Source organism: Geotrypetes seraphini, chromosome 3, assembly GCF_902459505.1.
Source record: "Geotrypetes seraphini chromosome 3, aGeoSer1.1, whole genome shotgun sequence".
In the NCBI taxonomy this organism is placed as follows: domain Eukaryota; kingdom Metazoa; phylum Chordata; class Amphibia; order Gymnophiona; family Dermophiidae; genus Geotrypetes; species Geotrypetes seraphini.
In genome coordinates this window covers 319,136,239-319,153,140 of record NC_047086.1, presented here as the reverse complement: position 1 = coordinate 319,153,140, position 16,902 = coordinate 319,136,239, and the positions used below count along the sequence as shown (strand labels likewise).

The 16,902-nt window shown below is 39.8% G+C and overlaps 1 protein-coding gene across 1 annotated transcript in view; it reads right to left on the bottom strand.

Annotated features, from left to right (window-relative positions):
• Positions 1-938: 938 nt before the first annotated feature.
• Positions 939-16,902, bottom strand: part of GPCPD1 (glycerophosphocholine phosphodiesterase 1) — a 234,105-nt gene continuing 218,141 nt past the window's right edge. The window contains 4 exon segments of the mRNA XM_033936285.1: positions 939-2,510; positions 6,614-6,699; positions 6,701-6,775; positions 10,048-10,183. Of these exon segments, the coding sequence (XP_033792176.1) occupies positions 2,315-2,510; positions 6,614-6,699; positions 6,701-6,775; positions 10,048-10,183 (493 nt within the window). The 3' untranslated portion in view covers positions 939-2,314.

The window sequence follows — 16,902 nt, the reverse complement described above, 5'->3', positions numbered from 1 at the left end:
TTTTTTGGGATTATGTTATATGGATTATTTCTTATGAAGCTACTACTATCCATTCAATTGTGTCTGACCCTTGGATACTCTGTAGGCGAGTCCTCACCATGCTTCCCTGTTTTCCACAGCTTCTTTCAATTGCTTGATGTTCATTCCCGAGTCATTCTTGATAGTATCCAGCCAACGGGCCTTTGGTCGCTCCTACTTCCTTTTCCCACTGACCATTCTCAGTAGCACCTCCTTTTCTTGTGAATTCACCCTCATCACATGTCCAAAATAGGTCAGTTTCTGTCTGGTACTCTTGCCTTCCAAGGACAACTCTTATGGTAGAGGTGGTGGAAACAGACTGTCTGAATTCAAGAAAGCAAGGAACAGGCACATGGGATCTCTTAGGGAGAAGAAAAAATAGTGGATGCTGTGGATGGGCCATTTGGCCTTTATCTGCCATCATGTTTTTAAGCATACAGATATTACTTCCATCCACTTTCTGTCATGAGCTTGAGAAGCATGGCAGACTAAATAAAAGTTCAAAATAATGATGGAAGCTGCCCAGAGGTCTCCAGGGCCCCAAAGCCTTCCACTAAAGAACACTGACATACTTGGATGGCTGAATCATTCTGTTTGCCCAATTACAATAGCATATTATTTCTATCTATAAACATAGCTTTTATGTCAAGTGGTAATATTGTATGGTTATTTAAAGCTCCAAACCAAATATTTAACATGGCACTAAGTAACTCCAAAAAATACCTGGCCATGATATCTTTTATATACACACTAGTAACACTGTCATTGATTCAGCAATTAAAGGGTAATTTCTACAATATACTAAACACAGATGTTATTTCACTATTAGTGAAATTATTCTGTACTTTCAATAAAAAAATTCCACAACAGTTCTAAAATTAAACGTGCAGAAGTCTAAGACAAGATAAACATCATTTACCTATTTTACACAAATTTCTTTTTATTTCTTAACATTTCAAAGAAAGGCAAAAGTAACACCTAAGGTGTAGTAAGACCTTATTAATGAAAATTGCCATCTTAAAATAAAACATACTTACAATATAAGTACATGCAAACATACTTGCAATTTATACATTACTACAATATTTGTGAATAAGTTATATACCTGACCTATATTGGTACGTGTTTAAGATACATTTTAGCTTAGGGGAATAACAAAGACATTAAGAAAAAAAATCTGCAAGCATAAGATACATTTTAGCTTAGGGGAATAACAAAGATATCAAGAAAAAAATCTACAAGCATATAATTTAACAAATGTTAAAACCAGATTGGAAATGGCAAACCATTCAAAGATTTGGAGATACCTGTATAAGCTTTTGGTTTTTATGCAATTTCAAAATGTATCTGCGGTCCTTTGTATGTTCTTGCATTCACTATTATATACTGTTTAACTTTTTTTTTTTTTTTGACAATCAAGAAAACCTCATTCACTATCATATAAAAGAATCACTGTAAATGCCTATAATTTCATGCTTAATTTTTCCAGCATGCACTTTATAGAATTTTAACTCTATGCGTTGATTACCTCAAGGTTATAATGCAATACTGAAGATGCAAGAAAATATATGGCAAATATGAGCTTCCATTTTTAAGAACTCTGTGGATGCATCCACATTTACTGATCTGCAACACTTGACAAAGAACTAAAGCAGCTTACTGCAGAAAAAAAGCTACCAAAAAAGGACTGAAACCCTTCTCTGAAAGAGCATGGAGATTATTTGAATGGCAATAAAAAAACACAAGAGTTGCCAAATGTGAAGATGGCACATTAGTTTATACAAGTGTACTCACCAGTGCAAATATATGCAATTGAGGTATTATTTGTCTGTGGCCAGAAATAATTATCTAACAGTACATGACAATGAAAACTGTTGCTACAATAGACTAATTTTGGAGTCAAAATAGTAATGATCCATTTCCTGCTCAGCAATCTGTATCACTGAATCAAATATTGCACAGAAAAGTAAATTGTACAATGCTATTCAGAGGTATTGTGTTACATTTTATAATACAGATTTGTACAGTAAAAGTGTGATACAGTACTTGACTGAGGTTTGATTTTCCAGGTTTTAAAATTATATACAAAATTGGAATATCATCTGGCCAAAAAAAATGTTCTAAAAATGATTGAAAAACTATTTAAGACCCAACAGATTAGATAGTGGAAAAACATAACAAGAATGCTTGGTTATTGCTTTATTGGAATAAGAGGCTACAGTGCTGCTTAAAAAAACCCCCAAACAGCTGTTGACTAAAGCAGCCTTGAACCAGCCTATGTACAAAACCTACATTTTTAAACTTGCTGTTGCTGATCTATGCCATAAGCTCCAACAGTAGAAGGACTACGCATACAAAAGGCAGAACCACAAACAAACTGATTAATAGGACATAAGCATTTTCTTAGCATTTCTGCTGGCAACTCCTTCTTTAGACGTTCCATCTGCTCCACTTGGAATATATTAGGCTGTTCAGGATTCCAATCATATATCCTGTTCAAGCAAAAGGGATACATTGTCACACAAGGACACAGAAAATGAAACCGACTTGCTTAGATTCCAAGAAATTATTTGACACATCACTGTGACACTATGGGCTCCTTTTCCAAAGGTGTGCTAGCGGTTTTAGCACGCGCTAAAATGCCATGCGTGCTAGCCGCTACCGCCTCCTTTTAAGCAGGCGGTAATTTTTCGGCTAGTGCACGCTAATCTTGTGCATGCGCTAAAAACACTAGCCCACCTTTGTAAAAGGAGCCCTATATTCTAGGTAAATAAGGAAGTTAATAGCAGTGCCATTCCCTAGAATATGTGGAGTTATGGTGAGATGTGTTGAAAAATCTGATCTTGTATCAACAATACAACAATTTTATTTGTTTGTTTTTACAATGTATTTCCTGAAATCTAAATTATTTGGACTTCCATAATTTAGGTGCCTATTTTCTGATATCATCTATAATAAAAGCATAAGCACGCATGCGCACTTAGGGTTTCGTGTTCCCTGCCACCGTGGTCTCTGCTTCCGTGCCAAATTCGATTTTCGAACGTGGAGGCAAGGAGAACTCGGAGGCAGGGAACACGCCGGCGACTCCTCCCTCACTCAACCACTGCCGCTGCTGCTCCTCCTCTTCTAAGCAGCCTGCTGAGGATCGTGGCCGGCTGTAGCGAACCTTGCAGAGGGAAAGTGCTACCGAGGTGGAGAGCGGCCTGCGAGGTTCGCTACAGCCGGCCACGATCCTCAGCAGGCTGCTTTGAAGAGAAGCAGGCCAGATGATACCAGGAAGCCTGGATGGAGGGAGGTTAAGAATGGGAACAATACAGGCAAGCAGGGAGGCCAGGGCGAGAGGGAAAGGGGGCTGCTTTGGGAGGAGGGTGTGCTGGGAGGCAGACAGCAAACATGCTTTGCTCTGGGAAGGGGGGAACAGAAGGGGGGCCACGGAGCAGGTAGGCATGGCACAACAGGGGACCAGGGGGAAAGGGAAAGGGGAATGACAGACAGACAGGAGGCTAGGGAGAGACACCGACAAAAAAGAATGACAGACAGACAGGGGGCCAGAGAGACAGACAGACAGACAGGCAGAAAGACAGACAGGCAGGCAGAAAGACAGACAGCGGCCAAGGAGAGAGAGAGAGAAAGAAATAAAGAAAGACAGACACACACATCTATTCAAGCACCCGTTAATGTAATGGGCTTAAAGACTAGAATATAATAATAAAAAACTTAGAAATAATCACATGCATATGCAACATACTAAGTTCCCTATACTTCTAACCTATTGATATCCTTTTGTTCAATATTCCTAATAGTGCAGTGGCTGAGAATCAGGGGAACTGGGTTTAAGATCCCACAGCATCCTCCATTGCCCCAGGTACAAAAGAGATTGTGAGCCCACTCATAGGGACAAAGAAAATACCTGAATATTTTAATAAGTGGTATATGAATACCTTAAATAAATAAAAGTTTGTACCATGACTCTTTACAATTCCTAACCAGTATTTCTTTACCTATCACTCACTCCAAAATCTATACATGAGAGAAAAATATCCCACAACAAAAGAAATGGAAAGTGATGAAAAACATTTTCTGATTTTAATAGCAATCTTTTGGGGTTACCATATTGAGAATATGTATGGACTTGTGCCCAGTTTTATAAATCCTTTTTTGTTGTTTTCTCAGCTGAAGCAACTGAAATTGAGTGTTTCACTAAATTTGTCAACTTAGGGCTCCTTTTACTAAGGCCATTGGGGGAAAGGTACACTAAGTAAGGGGAGCTTTGGGGAATAAGACCTAGATGCACTAAAGTCAGAAATTGTCTAATGATCGTCGCTAAACTGGATTTGACTGGTTTAACGACAATTGCATTTGCCGACCCAATGCAGAAAACGGCTCACTGCATGGTTTTCTGCAATTGCTCATTCTTCAATCTGGCTACGCAAATAAGGTCATTAATACTGAAATGCCATGTAAACTAGCTGAGCGACTGATGCTCTAACATCACTTTGCGATGCACAAAAAAAAAGCTATCACTTTTAGCAAGCGCTAGTCCCATTCCAACAAAATACGTAATCAAGACATGATGTAACAAGGCTAATTTGCCTAGGACCAATAAGAAACTGTCCTTTGCGTGGATGGGTATGCGTATGTGTTGGCATCTTTTGGTAACTTAAACACCATTTTCCAGCGAGTTCACTGTGATGTTAATCTGTTATCAGAATGCATATAGTAAGTTTAACTTATGCTTCTCTGACTGAATATTTTTTGACTGTTGGATGTTCCTTACATTCTTTTTGTCTTCAAAACAGCCCGAGATTAAGTTCCTGACGAAGCCTGCAATGTGTGGCGAAACGGGACCTGTCAGATACTGAATCTAGTTTGGGCAGCTGCTACTTGGAGCCTTTGGTTTAAGTAAGTGGCTGGCTGTTTGAAATATTTAGTGTGACTTTGTTCAAATTATGTGCATGAACTATGATAGCATTGCTGGTACATGTGAGCAGCAGCATCATTCCAGAAGTCCCTGAAAATACATTGTTGTTCACTCATCTGTGACATTTCAATAGCTAAAAGCTACATAAGATATTGGGAGCTATATTAATAGCCAAAAATTGAATAAGATTTTGAATAAATAAAAAATTGTTTGCTAAAAATTTTAAAAAATATATAAAAGAAAAAATATATTAGCAAATAGGTTAGGGTAGAGGTTTTTTGATAAAAAAAAAAAAAAAAAGATTTTATATACCGCCTATCAAGGTTTTCTAAGCGGTTTTACAATCAGGTACTCAAGCATTTTCCCTATCTGTCCCGGTGGGCTCACAACCTATCTAACGTACCTGGGACTATGGAGGATTAAGTGACTTGCCCAGGGTCACAAGGAGCAGCGCGGGATATGAACCCACAACCCCAGGGTGCTGAGGCTGTAGCTTCAACCACCGCACCACACACTCCTCCGACCCATCACAACTAAAAAAAAACTTTGGGAAAATGATATATGTTCCCAATGTGGTATATCTGAGATCTATTCCTCCACTTAGGCAGTATATTTATTGTCAACCTGTTGTGGTACAAGCTGGGCCAGAACTTTATATAACACCACCCTCATTTATGCTCCGCATTTGCGTAGTCTGCTGCTACCTCTCCGCCCCTGCCATATAACCGGAAAAGACAAAAAAAAAATGAAAAAAGTGTTCTGTAAATTATGTCTGTTCGCTTTTCCCTCTGAAAAGCTCCTTCCAACAGCTCCAAAAGAAGTTGAATCTCTAATGGCCATGTTATTAAGCACTTTGCGACAAGAATATTTTGTGACCAATGTTTTCGATGTACACCAATGCCTATGACTGACAACGCAAATCTGACACATGTGTACATTGTTGTTGTACCAACTGGATTATTCTGCACATGTATAAGAGTCACTCTCACAGCGACTGATCAGACAGGATCAAACGGAGATTATGGCAAATCTCCGCACAAATCATTTGTATGCACCAACTTGTTTGAGCATCAATCACTGTTTCGGAATCAGCTATAAAAAAATAAGAAATCAGCCCACAGCGATCCACACATTCTTACCGACCATGTTTAGAGCATCTAGCTCTAAGTGTGAGTTGGATAATGTGCTGGTAACAGGATAAGGCTGTTTATGTATTTTGCTTTCAGTTGGTCAGTTTTACTGTGTTCTACTTTGTTTTCTTTGTAATCCGCTCTGTACAGGTATATCAGTTGAAAAGGCAGACCATAACATTTTGAAATTAAATTATGTTCTGTATGAGTGGAGGAACAGCAATGGTTAGTGCAGTAACCCGAGAACCAGCGGAACTGGGTTCAAATCCCACTGCAGCTCATTGTGACTCTGGGCAGGTCACTTAACCCTCCATTGCCTCAGTTAAAAAAGCAGTACTTGCATATAATATGTAAACTGCTTTGCTTGTAACCACAGAAAAGTGGTATATCAAATCTTACCCCACTTCCCTATGATACTATAGCTCTCATCAACTTCTGAACTAGAGTCTGCTACCGTTGACATTTGCATGAAAACTTCTTGATCAAACCCCCCCCTGGTTGTGTACTCCCCCCAAAAAGTCAAGAACAACAACAAAAAAAGTACCTGTCATAGATTAATCCATCAATACTATATTCTCTTAGCTTACGCCTGTTTTCAGGGTCATTGGTGTCATCACCCCAACAGAAAAAAAACTAAGCCTTTAGACTTGGTCTCTTTGATGTACTGTGGATGTCTCAGTAGGTCTTCTGTGTGAACATTTATTCCCTGGAACCAAATAATCAAGATATTATGTTAGTTCTGTTTTTGGTGTCAGATTTTATGTTAGTTCTGTTTTTATTGAGAGCAAAAAATTGACAAAAAGTTACCACCACAATGTTTCCAGTTTGCTTATTATAACGAGTGGGTTTTTTTTTGGTTTCTTATAACCCCACTAAGACAGTGTTATGTTCAATAAACATTACCCCTAGCAAGAAAAACTTTTTCTACTACCCTCTCCACCGCTCCCCCCCCCAAGCAGAGCAATAAGAAATTACTATACACTAAAATATTAAAATCAGAAGTTCAATCATTTAAAACCATACTTCTGGCTCTACTACTACTATGTATCACTTCTATAACACTGAAAGACATATGCAGCGCTGTAAATTTGACATTTAATAGATGGTCCCTGCTCAGAAGAGCTTACAATCTAACTTAGACAGACACACATGACATATAGGATTGGGTATGTAGAACCCAAGGTGAGAGGAGTTATGGACTGAAAGCAGTCTCAAAGAGGTGGGATTTTAACTTGGGACTTGAAGACTGCCAGAGACAAGAGTCCGCCGTAGGGATTCGGGCAGTTTGTTCCAAGCAAACAGTGCAGCAAGATAGAAGGGATGGAGTTGGAGTTGGCAGAAGAGGAGAATGGCACAGATAGGAGAGACTTACCAGTTGAGTGGAGCTCACAGGGGGAGGGACATAAGGGGAGGTATGTGAGGAAAGAGAGTGGGGGGGGCAGCAAGGTAATGCATTTGTAGGTCAATAAGAGGAATTTGAATTGTATTCAGAAACAGATGGGAAGCCAGTGAAGTTTCTTTAGGAGAGGGGTAATGTGAGTATAGCGGCTCTCATGGAATATATGGGAGTGATTTAAGATAAGGATTTCAGACCGTTAAATTTCTTTTATATATAGGAAAAGAAATGGCTTCTAACAGCAGCAATCGATGGAGCAGATTCCTCCAAAGCCAGAAGCCAGGTGGAATATCTTGCTTCTCCACCTTTCATGTGCTGTGCAGCATGTGGCACAAGGACACTCTTCGGGTGCTCATCCAGTGCAAACCTGGCTTGGCATGAATTAAGGGTAAAGGAGCCTGAGGACTCCATTCCTTCTAGTTTTGAAGCAAATCGAGGTGATTTGAAGGTCCTGGAGAACTTAAAAAAAAAAAAAAAAGGGAAATCCAAGATGGCCACAGCAGCAGTGTTTTGGCACAAAAAAAAAAAAGCAGCTCCAAAATGCCTTAATTAAAATTTAAAAAACAGCAAAAAAGGGATTTTAGAGGTGGGGGAAACCTAACAGAAGATGCAGAAACCTGATAAAAAAAGATTTTAAAGACACCTCTCTCCTCATAGGATGCAACAGCCTTACTCACTGTGACCTGTTCTGGATCTGGGAGAAGAAATCTTTGCCTCAGATGGACTGCTCCTCCAACACTAAATCTTCAGGCTGTCAGTCGTACCAGAGTCTGAGTGAGCCTCGAAATTCCCATGAATGCGAAATGCAGCCGGCAACTTCTGGAGCCCTGCTGAGCCCCCTATGGATGTCTGACAGCTTGTACTCAAGTCCCTGCAACCCAGGTGAGCACTGCTACAAGGGGAATGGACCCAGAGCTCCAGAAAAGTCTCTCCAGGTTGGCCAACAGGATTGGCCTGTCAGCTGTGGACCTCAGTCTGCTTCTCCTCCATGCAGGCAGAGCTGAACCCTCAACAAGGGGAGTTCTGAGCACCAAAAGCAGTCAAAAACTCGTAAAAAAGACTGAACACAAAATATACAAAGCAGATCAGAAAGACTCCTTCTGACAGAAAGACAACCTGAAGGGGGAAGCAAAGCTCTCTAGTGGAGGAGGTGGGATTCAAAAGCTGGGGTGGATTCCTTCTGCATGGCTTGCAAGCATGGGGATATAATACCTGTCTGTCCAGAATGACACACCTACTGCACTTTGGGTCCTTAGGTTTGTTTTAAAGGGTGGTAATATTAACAGTATTTATATTTGATACAATAAACATAGCCTGCATCTTGTACATTCTGTCTGCAGTTTTTTTTCTTGTTTTCTCACACCTACTGCACTAGAAATTTCAATAAATTTGGAATAAAAAACTATTTTTTCTATTTTTTTGTTGCCTGAGCAGTATGTTTCCATTTACTTAGGTCCCAGAGTCTCTTTTGACCTGTCCATTTTACACTTATCTATCATGTTCAGCATCTATCCCTTCTGTCTCTATCCTGAGCTTCTCCCCTCTGTCTCTCTCTCTCTTCATTCCCCTGCATCCATCATCCCTGTTAGAATTACCCCCTTTCAAGAAATGACCTAACATTGCGAGAACCACAGAAGGATGTCTGTGAAGACAATTTTCCAAGCAAAGCAACCGCGCTGATGGAAATGGAGTAGGAAAAACCCGCATGGAAAAACAGCCATAAGGTGGGGAGAAAACAGTATGGCGACCCATAAGGCCCCACCAAGCCTAACCGATGACAGTAAAAGAAAATATAAATTAGAAATGTTTATTTGTGGGGTTTTTTTAAAAACAAAAAACTAATAATGAAAAAAAAAGAAAAACTGACTAAAAAGTCAGAAAACCGCGAGAGTGGGAAGGCAGCAAAAGGAAAATTTTTCAACAGCCACTGAAACGCGACTTCTTAGCTCCGCGGAAACTAAGAAACTGAAGGACTGGGCATCCTCATCGGGCAGGAAGGCACTTGCGCATGCACAGTTTGGGCTATCGCAAACTTTTTGAATTCTTAAAATGGCAATGGCAATGGTTTTTAAAGTGGTCCGTACCATGGCTCGGTGAAAATATGCTGCCTGCTTGTCCTGGGATAAAGAAGTTTACCCAATTCCCCATGGGTGGGGCAGGGTGTATTTTGAATATGTACAGGGTGCGACTGTTGAAAATAAAAAAAGATGGTAGTTTTTGTTTTGCAGGCATGGTTCGCATGCTTTCCTTTTCTCTCATTGGCAGGGCCATGGCAAAAAGCAATCAGTTGAATTTGAGGCTGCCTCAGAAAGGGAATGAATGTTTTCCTATGATACTTTTAACTCCATTGCTATTGAGATACAAGCACATTTTGCCTGGAGAATGATGTAGACAATGGCACACTAGAGGTATACAAAGAGGAGCAGTAATCCTTAATAGTATCCACTACATCCTTTACTTGTACATAGAGCATTTAGCAGTTTCAAACTGACATTTTCCTGCAAGTTTGAAGTACTTAACCACACAAAGTGTCTAGCAACAAAAGCAGAAGCCAAGATTCTTCTACAAATATAAAAACTTACCAGAAGGTCTTCAAACTGAGCAAAACTCATGGCAATAGGAGTTGAACGGCTTCTGAGATCCATCAACTCTGGGTATGCGTCAGATTTCCCCTGTGTCAAAAACAGTACTGGATACTTATTTTGTTTGTGTCGAATCCTGAAAAATAATTTGAAGAAAGGACAAAAGTAAGGTGATTTTGTATACTTGAAATAGACTTGACAAATGGGTAGTTTTAAAACATTTCACTCTTTGGACTTCAGAGGGTTTTGAAAGTAAATGTATGTGTACATTTTTACTTTAAAAATTACCTGAGGAACAATATCCATTCAAATGTAGTTTTACTCTGGAAAAAATAACTGTATACTTATTCCTAGAGATAAGGAATGTACAATATTTGGAATGTCACGGAAAAGCGGGACTTGGGTGTGATTGAATGTGATGATCTTAAGGTTGAAAAGGTAACGGTGAAAGCTAGAAGGATGCTAGGTTGCATAGGGAGAGGTATGACCAGTAGGAAAAAGGAGGTATTGATGCCCCTGTATAAGACTTTGGTGAGACCTCATTTAGAATATTGAGTACAATTCTGGAGGCCGCACCTTCAAAAGGATATAAAAAGGATGGAGTCGGTCCAGAGGAAGGCTACTAAAATGGTGCATGGTCTTCGTCGATGAGGCATATAGGGACAGACTTAAAGATCTCAATCTGTATACTTTGGAGGAAAGGCAGGAGAGGTGAGATAGGATAGCGACATTTAAATACCTACATTCTGTGAATGCACATGAGTCGAGTCTTTTTCATTTAAAAGTAAACTCTGCAATTTGAGGGCATAGGATGAAGATAAGAGGTGATAGGCTGTGGAGTAATCTAAGGAAATACTTTTTTTTACAGAAAGGGTGGTAGATGCGTGGAAGTCTCCTGGAAGAGATAGTGGAGACAGACTGTGTCTGAATTCAAAAGGGCCTGGGATAGGCACATGGGATCTCTCAAAGAGAGAGAAAGAGATAATGGGCCATTTGGCCTTTATCTGTCATCATGTTTCTATATACTCTGTCTCACTGAAATCTGGCTATATGAGGGAGAGGATGCATATATCAACCGAGCCTGCCCAAACAATTACAACTTTAAATCTCTCTATCGTGCTAAGATAGGTGGAAGCATTTAAGTTATCTACAATTCTTCTCTCCAACTTAATTTTGAATCACTTAGCTCCACCTGTCCATTTGCTGAGATTCTTCAATTTATACTTTCACAATCTGACCCCCCTATACCACAGGTGTCAAACTCAAGACCCACGGGCCAAATCCGGCCTACCTGGTCATTTTATGCAGCTCGCGGTCCGATACCCCTATGTTATCTTGTGGCCGGCTCCCTCATCCTCACAGCCGTAGTGTACATGGAGCTGCGTGCAGCGGCACCTCATGCGTCCCACACCTCATCCAGAAACCCCTCTGATGTTGCAACATCAGGGAGACGGCTTTCAGTTCAGGTGCAGGATGCACAAGGAGCCACTGCACGTGGCTCTGTGCACACTATGGCTGTGAGGAGGAGGGAGCCGGCCACCAGGTAACACTGTGGGCATTGGATTGCGGGCTGCAGAAAATGGCCAGATTGGAGACAGCCAGAAGGTTAGACACCTACCGAAGGGTGGGAGGCACAGCATGGAGGGAGGGAGACAAAGGTAGGGGGAATGATTTTATTTTCAAGTTAGTATTTGAATTGTGTCAATTTTGAGCATTTTAATCTGCTATCTTTTGCACTGCTCAGGAAGAAATACATTTGTTTCTTTTCCTCTGGGGGTTGTACTGCATGCAGAATCTTGAATCTTAGGATTTTTAAAAAAATATATTAGTACTTTTAGTATTTGGTCCCGTATTTACATAGAGGTTATCTGTGTTCTGGTAGGAATGAATATTGAGAAGCATACAGTGTGTTTTGTGTAGTTTAATTTTGTGGTTAACCATTACTATTATGGGTTAATAAAATTATATTGTGTGTGTATGAAAAATGAATGGAAAAAAATGGTGTTATAATTAGTATTATTATAGGGGTGTGGGTGGAGATTGGGCGAGGTCTGGCTCACGACTTAGCCTGTGTTTTGGATTTCGGCCCCTTAACGTGATTCAGTTTGACACCCCTGCCCTATACTTTCAACTTCTATACTTACTCCCTCCTATTTCCAGGGATTTATTGACATCCCTTCAATCCGTCATTCTGGACTTCTGTATTTCTCATTGCAACCCAGTTATTCTGGAAAACTTTAACATCCACTTTGATGCCCCCAATAACTCTTTTACTTCAGACATCTTAACCCTGACCTCCGACATTTCTTTAACCCCTCTCATTTATTAACACCACACATATAGCAGGCCACACAATTGATGATTTTTGTTCAGAAATCTTCATCTAACTTTAGAAATCTACATACTTACCCCCTACCCTGGACTGATCACTATCTAATCAGTCTACACTTACCACAACCAAATAATAACTTTTCTTCCATTTCTCAAACATACAACACTCGAGACTATAGTAAAATTATCACCGCCACGCACTCCACCTAGAAGAATTCTCCATTCTAGATTTGGAAGAGCAATCAAAACTTTGTCCACTAAAACACAACTTATGATGGACACATTAGCACCAATCTATTCTTACACCAAAACCTCTGCCTCAAAAAAGAAGCCATGGTATAATCATGAATTATCCCTTCTCCGCCTTCAGTTATGCTCCTCTGAATGCTTGTGGAGACACAAGCGCTCATCATCTACACTATGAAAATACAAAGATCAGGCCACTTATTACAAAAACTCCCTTCAGGCCACAAAGAAACAATACTATGCTAAACATTTAGCACAAGCACAAAATTCTTCAGCTCTATCGTCTTATTCTCTTTCTCCATTTGTAAGAAAACTTATCTCCAACTCAAATCGACCCGCAGCACAATACCTTGCCAACTACTTTGATAAAAAATATGAACCGTTTGCGACAAGTTAACCAATCTCTCAAACACAGAAAAGCCTAACTCCCCTACCTCGATGAAGTTACACAGAAATACTTTTAAAACCAATAGGAGGAAATTTTTTTTCACTCAGAAAATAGTTAAGCTTTGGAACATGTTGCCAGAGGATGTGGTAAGAGCAGATAGCGTAGCTGGTTTTAAAAAAGGTTTGGACAAGTTCCTGGAGGAAGAGTCATAGTCCGTTATTGAGAATAACATGGGGGAGGTCACTGCTTGCCCTGTATTGGTAGCATGGAATATTGCTACACCTTGGGTTTTGGCCAGGTACTAGTGACCTGGATTAGCCACCGTGAGAATAGGCAACTGGGCTTGATGGACCATTGGTCTGACCCAGTAAGGCTGTTCTTATGTTCTTTGAATACGTTCTTCCATCTAGCTCCTTTTCAGATTTCCGGACACCTACACTGGATGAAATCCAGAGAACTATGCTGACTCTAAATCTACCAAATAACTCTCTTTAAACCATACCACCTACCATGCTCAAAAAACATTTCACAATTTTCGGACCTTTTTTTCAGCTTTAGTATTTCCAAAGATAAAACAAACATCTCCAAAGAACAAATCACCAACTACTGCCCAATTACAAACTTACCCACTCTAGCCAAGCTCACAGAAAAGTTGGTCTTTAATCAACTCTCTAATTTTGCGGAAAATACCAATGCTCTCCACCCATATCAAACTGGATTTTGGGCACATCGCTCTACAGAACTGTCATTAATAGGCCTAATGATCAGCATCATTTATTTTAAAGACTACCGTAAAACATCTCTTCTAACATCTCTGGACCTCACATCAAGCTTTTGATATCATAGACCACTCTCTACTACTTAAGACTGGAATTCATTGGCATCGCCAGAACATCTTTCCAATGGTTCACATTGTATTTTCAAGACAAAAATTACAAAGTCAGATTTAATGATACCACATCCTCTACCATTTATCAAACTTATGGAGTCCCTCAGGGCTCCATTATTTTGCCACTCCATTTTAATATCTTCCTTATACCCTTCCTTACGCTAGCACAATCTTATCGGATTTACAGTGTTCATGTATGCTGATGACATTCAACTGCTCCATCCTTTAAACCCAAAATCACCTGAAGAAATAACTGAAATCAACTCCAAACTCGATAAAATTAGTTCATGGCTACAGCAAAACAAACTCAAACTAAATATCTCAAAATCCAAGGGTGTACTATTTCCTACCTCATTAGAAGAAAATCTATGCCTACCCATCTGCATCGATTCAACACCAATTCTTTTAGATACCAAAATCAAACTTCTTGGAATCATCCTGGACAAAGATCTCACCTTTCACCAACAAATTAGCGCAGTTACTCAGAAATGTTTCTAGACTCAAGACTCGCATGCTCCATTTCTTCTCTTCTAGATTCCCTCTCTATCAATACTTTGACTCACTTTCTTGTAATTCCACACATCGATTACTGCAACACCCTATATCAGGGCATAACACAGAAAGATGTGCGTCATCTTCAACTCCTGCAAAATACTGCAGTTAAACTAATCTACCGAGCAAAGAAATTTGACCAAATCATCCCCCTTCTTTGTAAAGCACACTGGCAACCCATTACAGTCTATCCTATAAAATACTTTTAATTACATTCAAAACCAAACATTCCAACTCACCAGCTTTTTTAGACAAATTTCTGATCCCTTATGCTCCCCTCAGGTCACTCCGCTCCAACAGTCAAAATTTACTATCCCTTCAATACGCAAACTATTCTATAATACAACACGTAAATACATTTTCTCGGTTATGGCCCCTTCATTATGGAATGCTCTGTCACTAGATCTCCGCTTAGAAAATTCTCTGGAAAAATTCAAATCCAAACTTAAGACTTTTCTCTTTAAAGATGCTTACAACCTCTGATCCACTTCCTTTCTTACTGAATTCTCTTAGCTCCTAGATGAATTTCACCAAAACGCTTCTGTTGAAGCAAATCCTATCATCATGTATCTTCCTCCCCTCCCCTCCCCTTTCCACCTTTTTTTTTTCTTTCAAATTTGATGTATTTATTTATATTTTATTATTAAATGTTTATTGAAAATACCAAGAACATCAAGAGCCAGGCAACAGATCAAAAAATCACAAGAAATGAAACCAGCAATGCAATTATGTCTCCGATACCCACCCACGACCAAAACTCCACATTCCCCCCCCCAACCCCTAAGCTCTAAGTATACCAATAAGGGAGCTCCTGTTGTTTCTGCAGGAGTTCACCCCAATAAATAGCCCTCCCCCACACACACAGGTAAGCTCAAAGCAATGAGTCTACTTTGTCCATTATCAAAGACCAAGTCCGGGTATGTGTATAGTAGTAACCATGTCGTTTAGCAATAGAAAGTTCTATTATGCTAATGGTCCGAAGTTTCAAAGTCCACTCCAATTTGGTGGGTGCAGCCAGCTGTTTCCAATGATTGGCAATCAAACATTTAGCTGCCGCCAATCCCCATAATCTAAGTTTAGTTTGCCAGGTATGTAAGCACACATTATAAAGGCCTAATAAACAACCCTGTGAAATGAGGCAAAAGGATTTGCAGCAGTTGAGACAGACAACCCACCACTTGCTTCCAGAAAGGTTTCAAAACTGAGCATTCCCACCACTCCCTACAACTCCAGCACAAAACAGATCAAATTTGATGTATTTATTAACTTACCATGTCCCTCCTCCCATCTTATCTCCAATCTGTCAGTTCGTCTTGCTCCCTCTTTTTTATTTTTTATACCATTACTTTCAATTTAATATTACTCTGTATAAAACTTTTTATTTTTTTAAACTTTTTTAAAATATTGAATCCAATGTAAACCATTTAGGTACTAGTTTGATAAAGAATAAAGAAACTTGGTCTCAGATAAGTCATTTAACCCTCCATTGCCTCAGATACAAAACTTTGTAAGCCCTCCAGGGACAGGAAAATATCTACTGTACCTTGATGAATTACTGGGAAAGGTGTGGTGTAAATCCAAATCCAATATCAGACATAATGTGAAGAAATATAAAACACTACTTATGTCGCTCAGGATCTACAAAGCAATTCCAACATACCAAAACTTCCATGAATCACACAAGGACCTACTTAGGAAAAGACAGCACTACAGTGTGCACTAGAACATCAATATACCGAATGAAAACTAAACAAGTCAGACTAGTACAGATTATTCTCGCAGTGATTGCTGAAAGAAAACCATGTCTCTTTCACACATGCAGAACCCAGACCCCTCACCCAGTATAGAATAAGTTACCACAAACTAAAAATAGAAATAAAAATTAAACTGAACTCCCAATAAGCCAGACTCTGCATACAATGCGGCACTAATGCATGTCCCCAGTACTCTGCAAAATAGAGAGAGCACAGATATAAATTACAAAAACTGACACAGACTGGATGGACCATTTGGGTCTTTATCTGCCGTCATCTACTGTGTTATGTTACCTTTCAATCAGCACATTACATGAACTGTATATAGCGCAGTTTCATACTTTAGCAGGTGTTATCCAGGGACAGCAGGCATATATTCTCACATATGGGTGATGTCATCCACGGAGCCCTGGTAAGGACAGATGCTAAAGTGTTCATGCACTTTAAGAACTTTAGAAAGTTCATGACTAACCGCAACGCGCGAGTGCCTTCCCGCCCGTAGGCACGCAGCTCCTCAGTTCAGTAAGCCAGCTAAGAAGCCAACCAGGGGAGGTGGGTGGGTTGTGAGACTATTTGCCTGCTGTCCCTGGATAATACCTGTTATGGTAATTAACTGTGCTTTATCCCAGGACAAGCAGGCAGCATATTCTCACATGTGGGTGATCTCCAAGCTAACCAGAATGGGATGGTGGGAG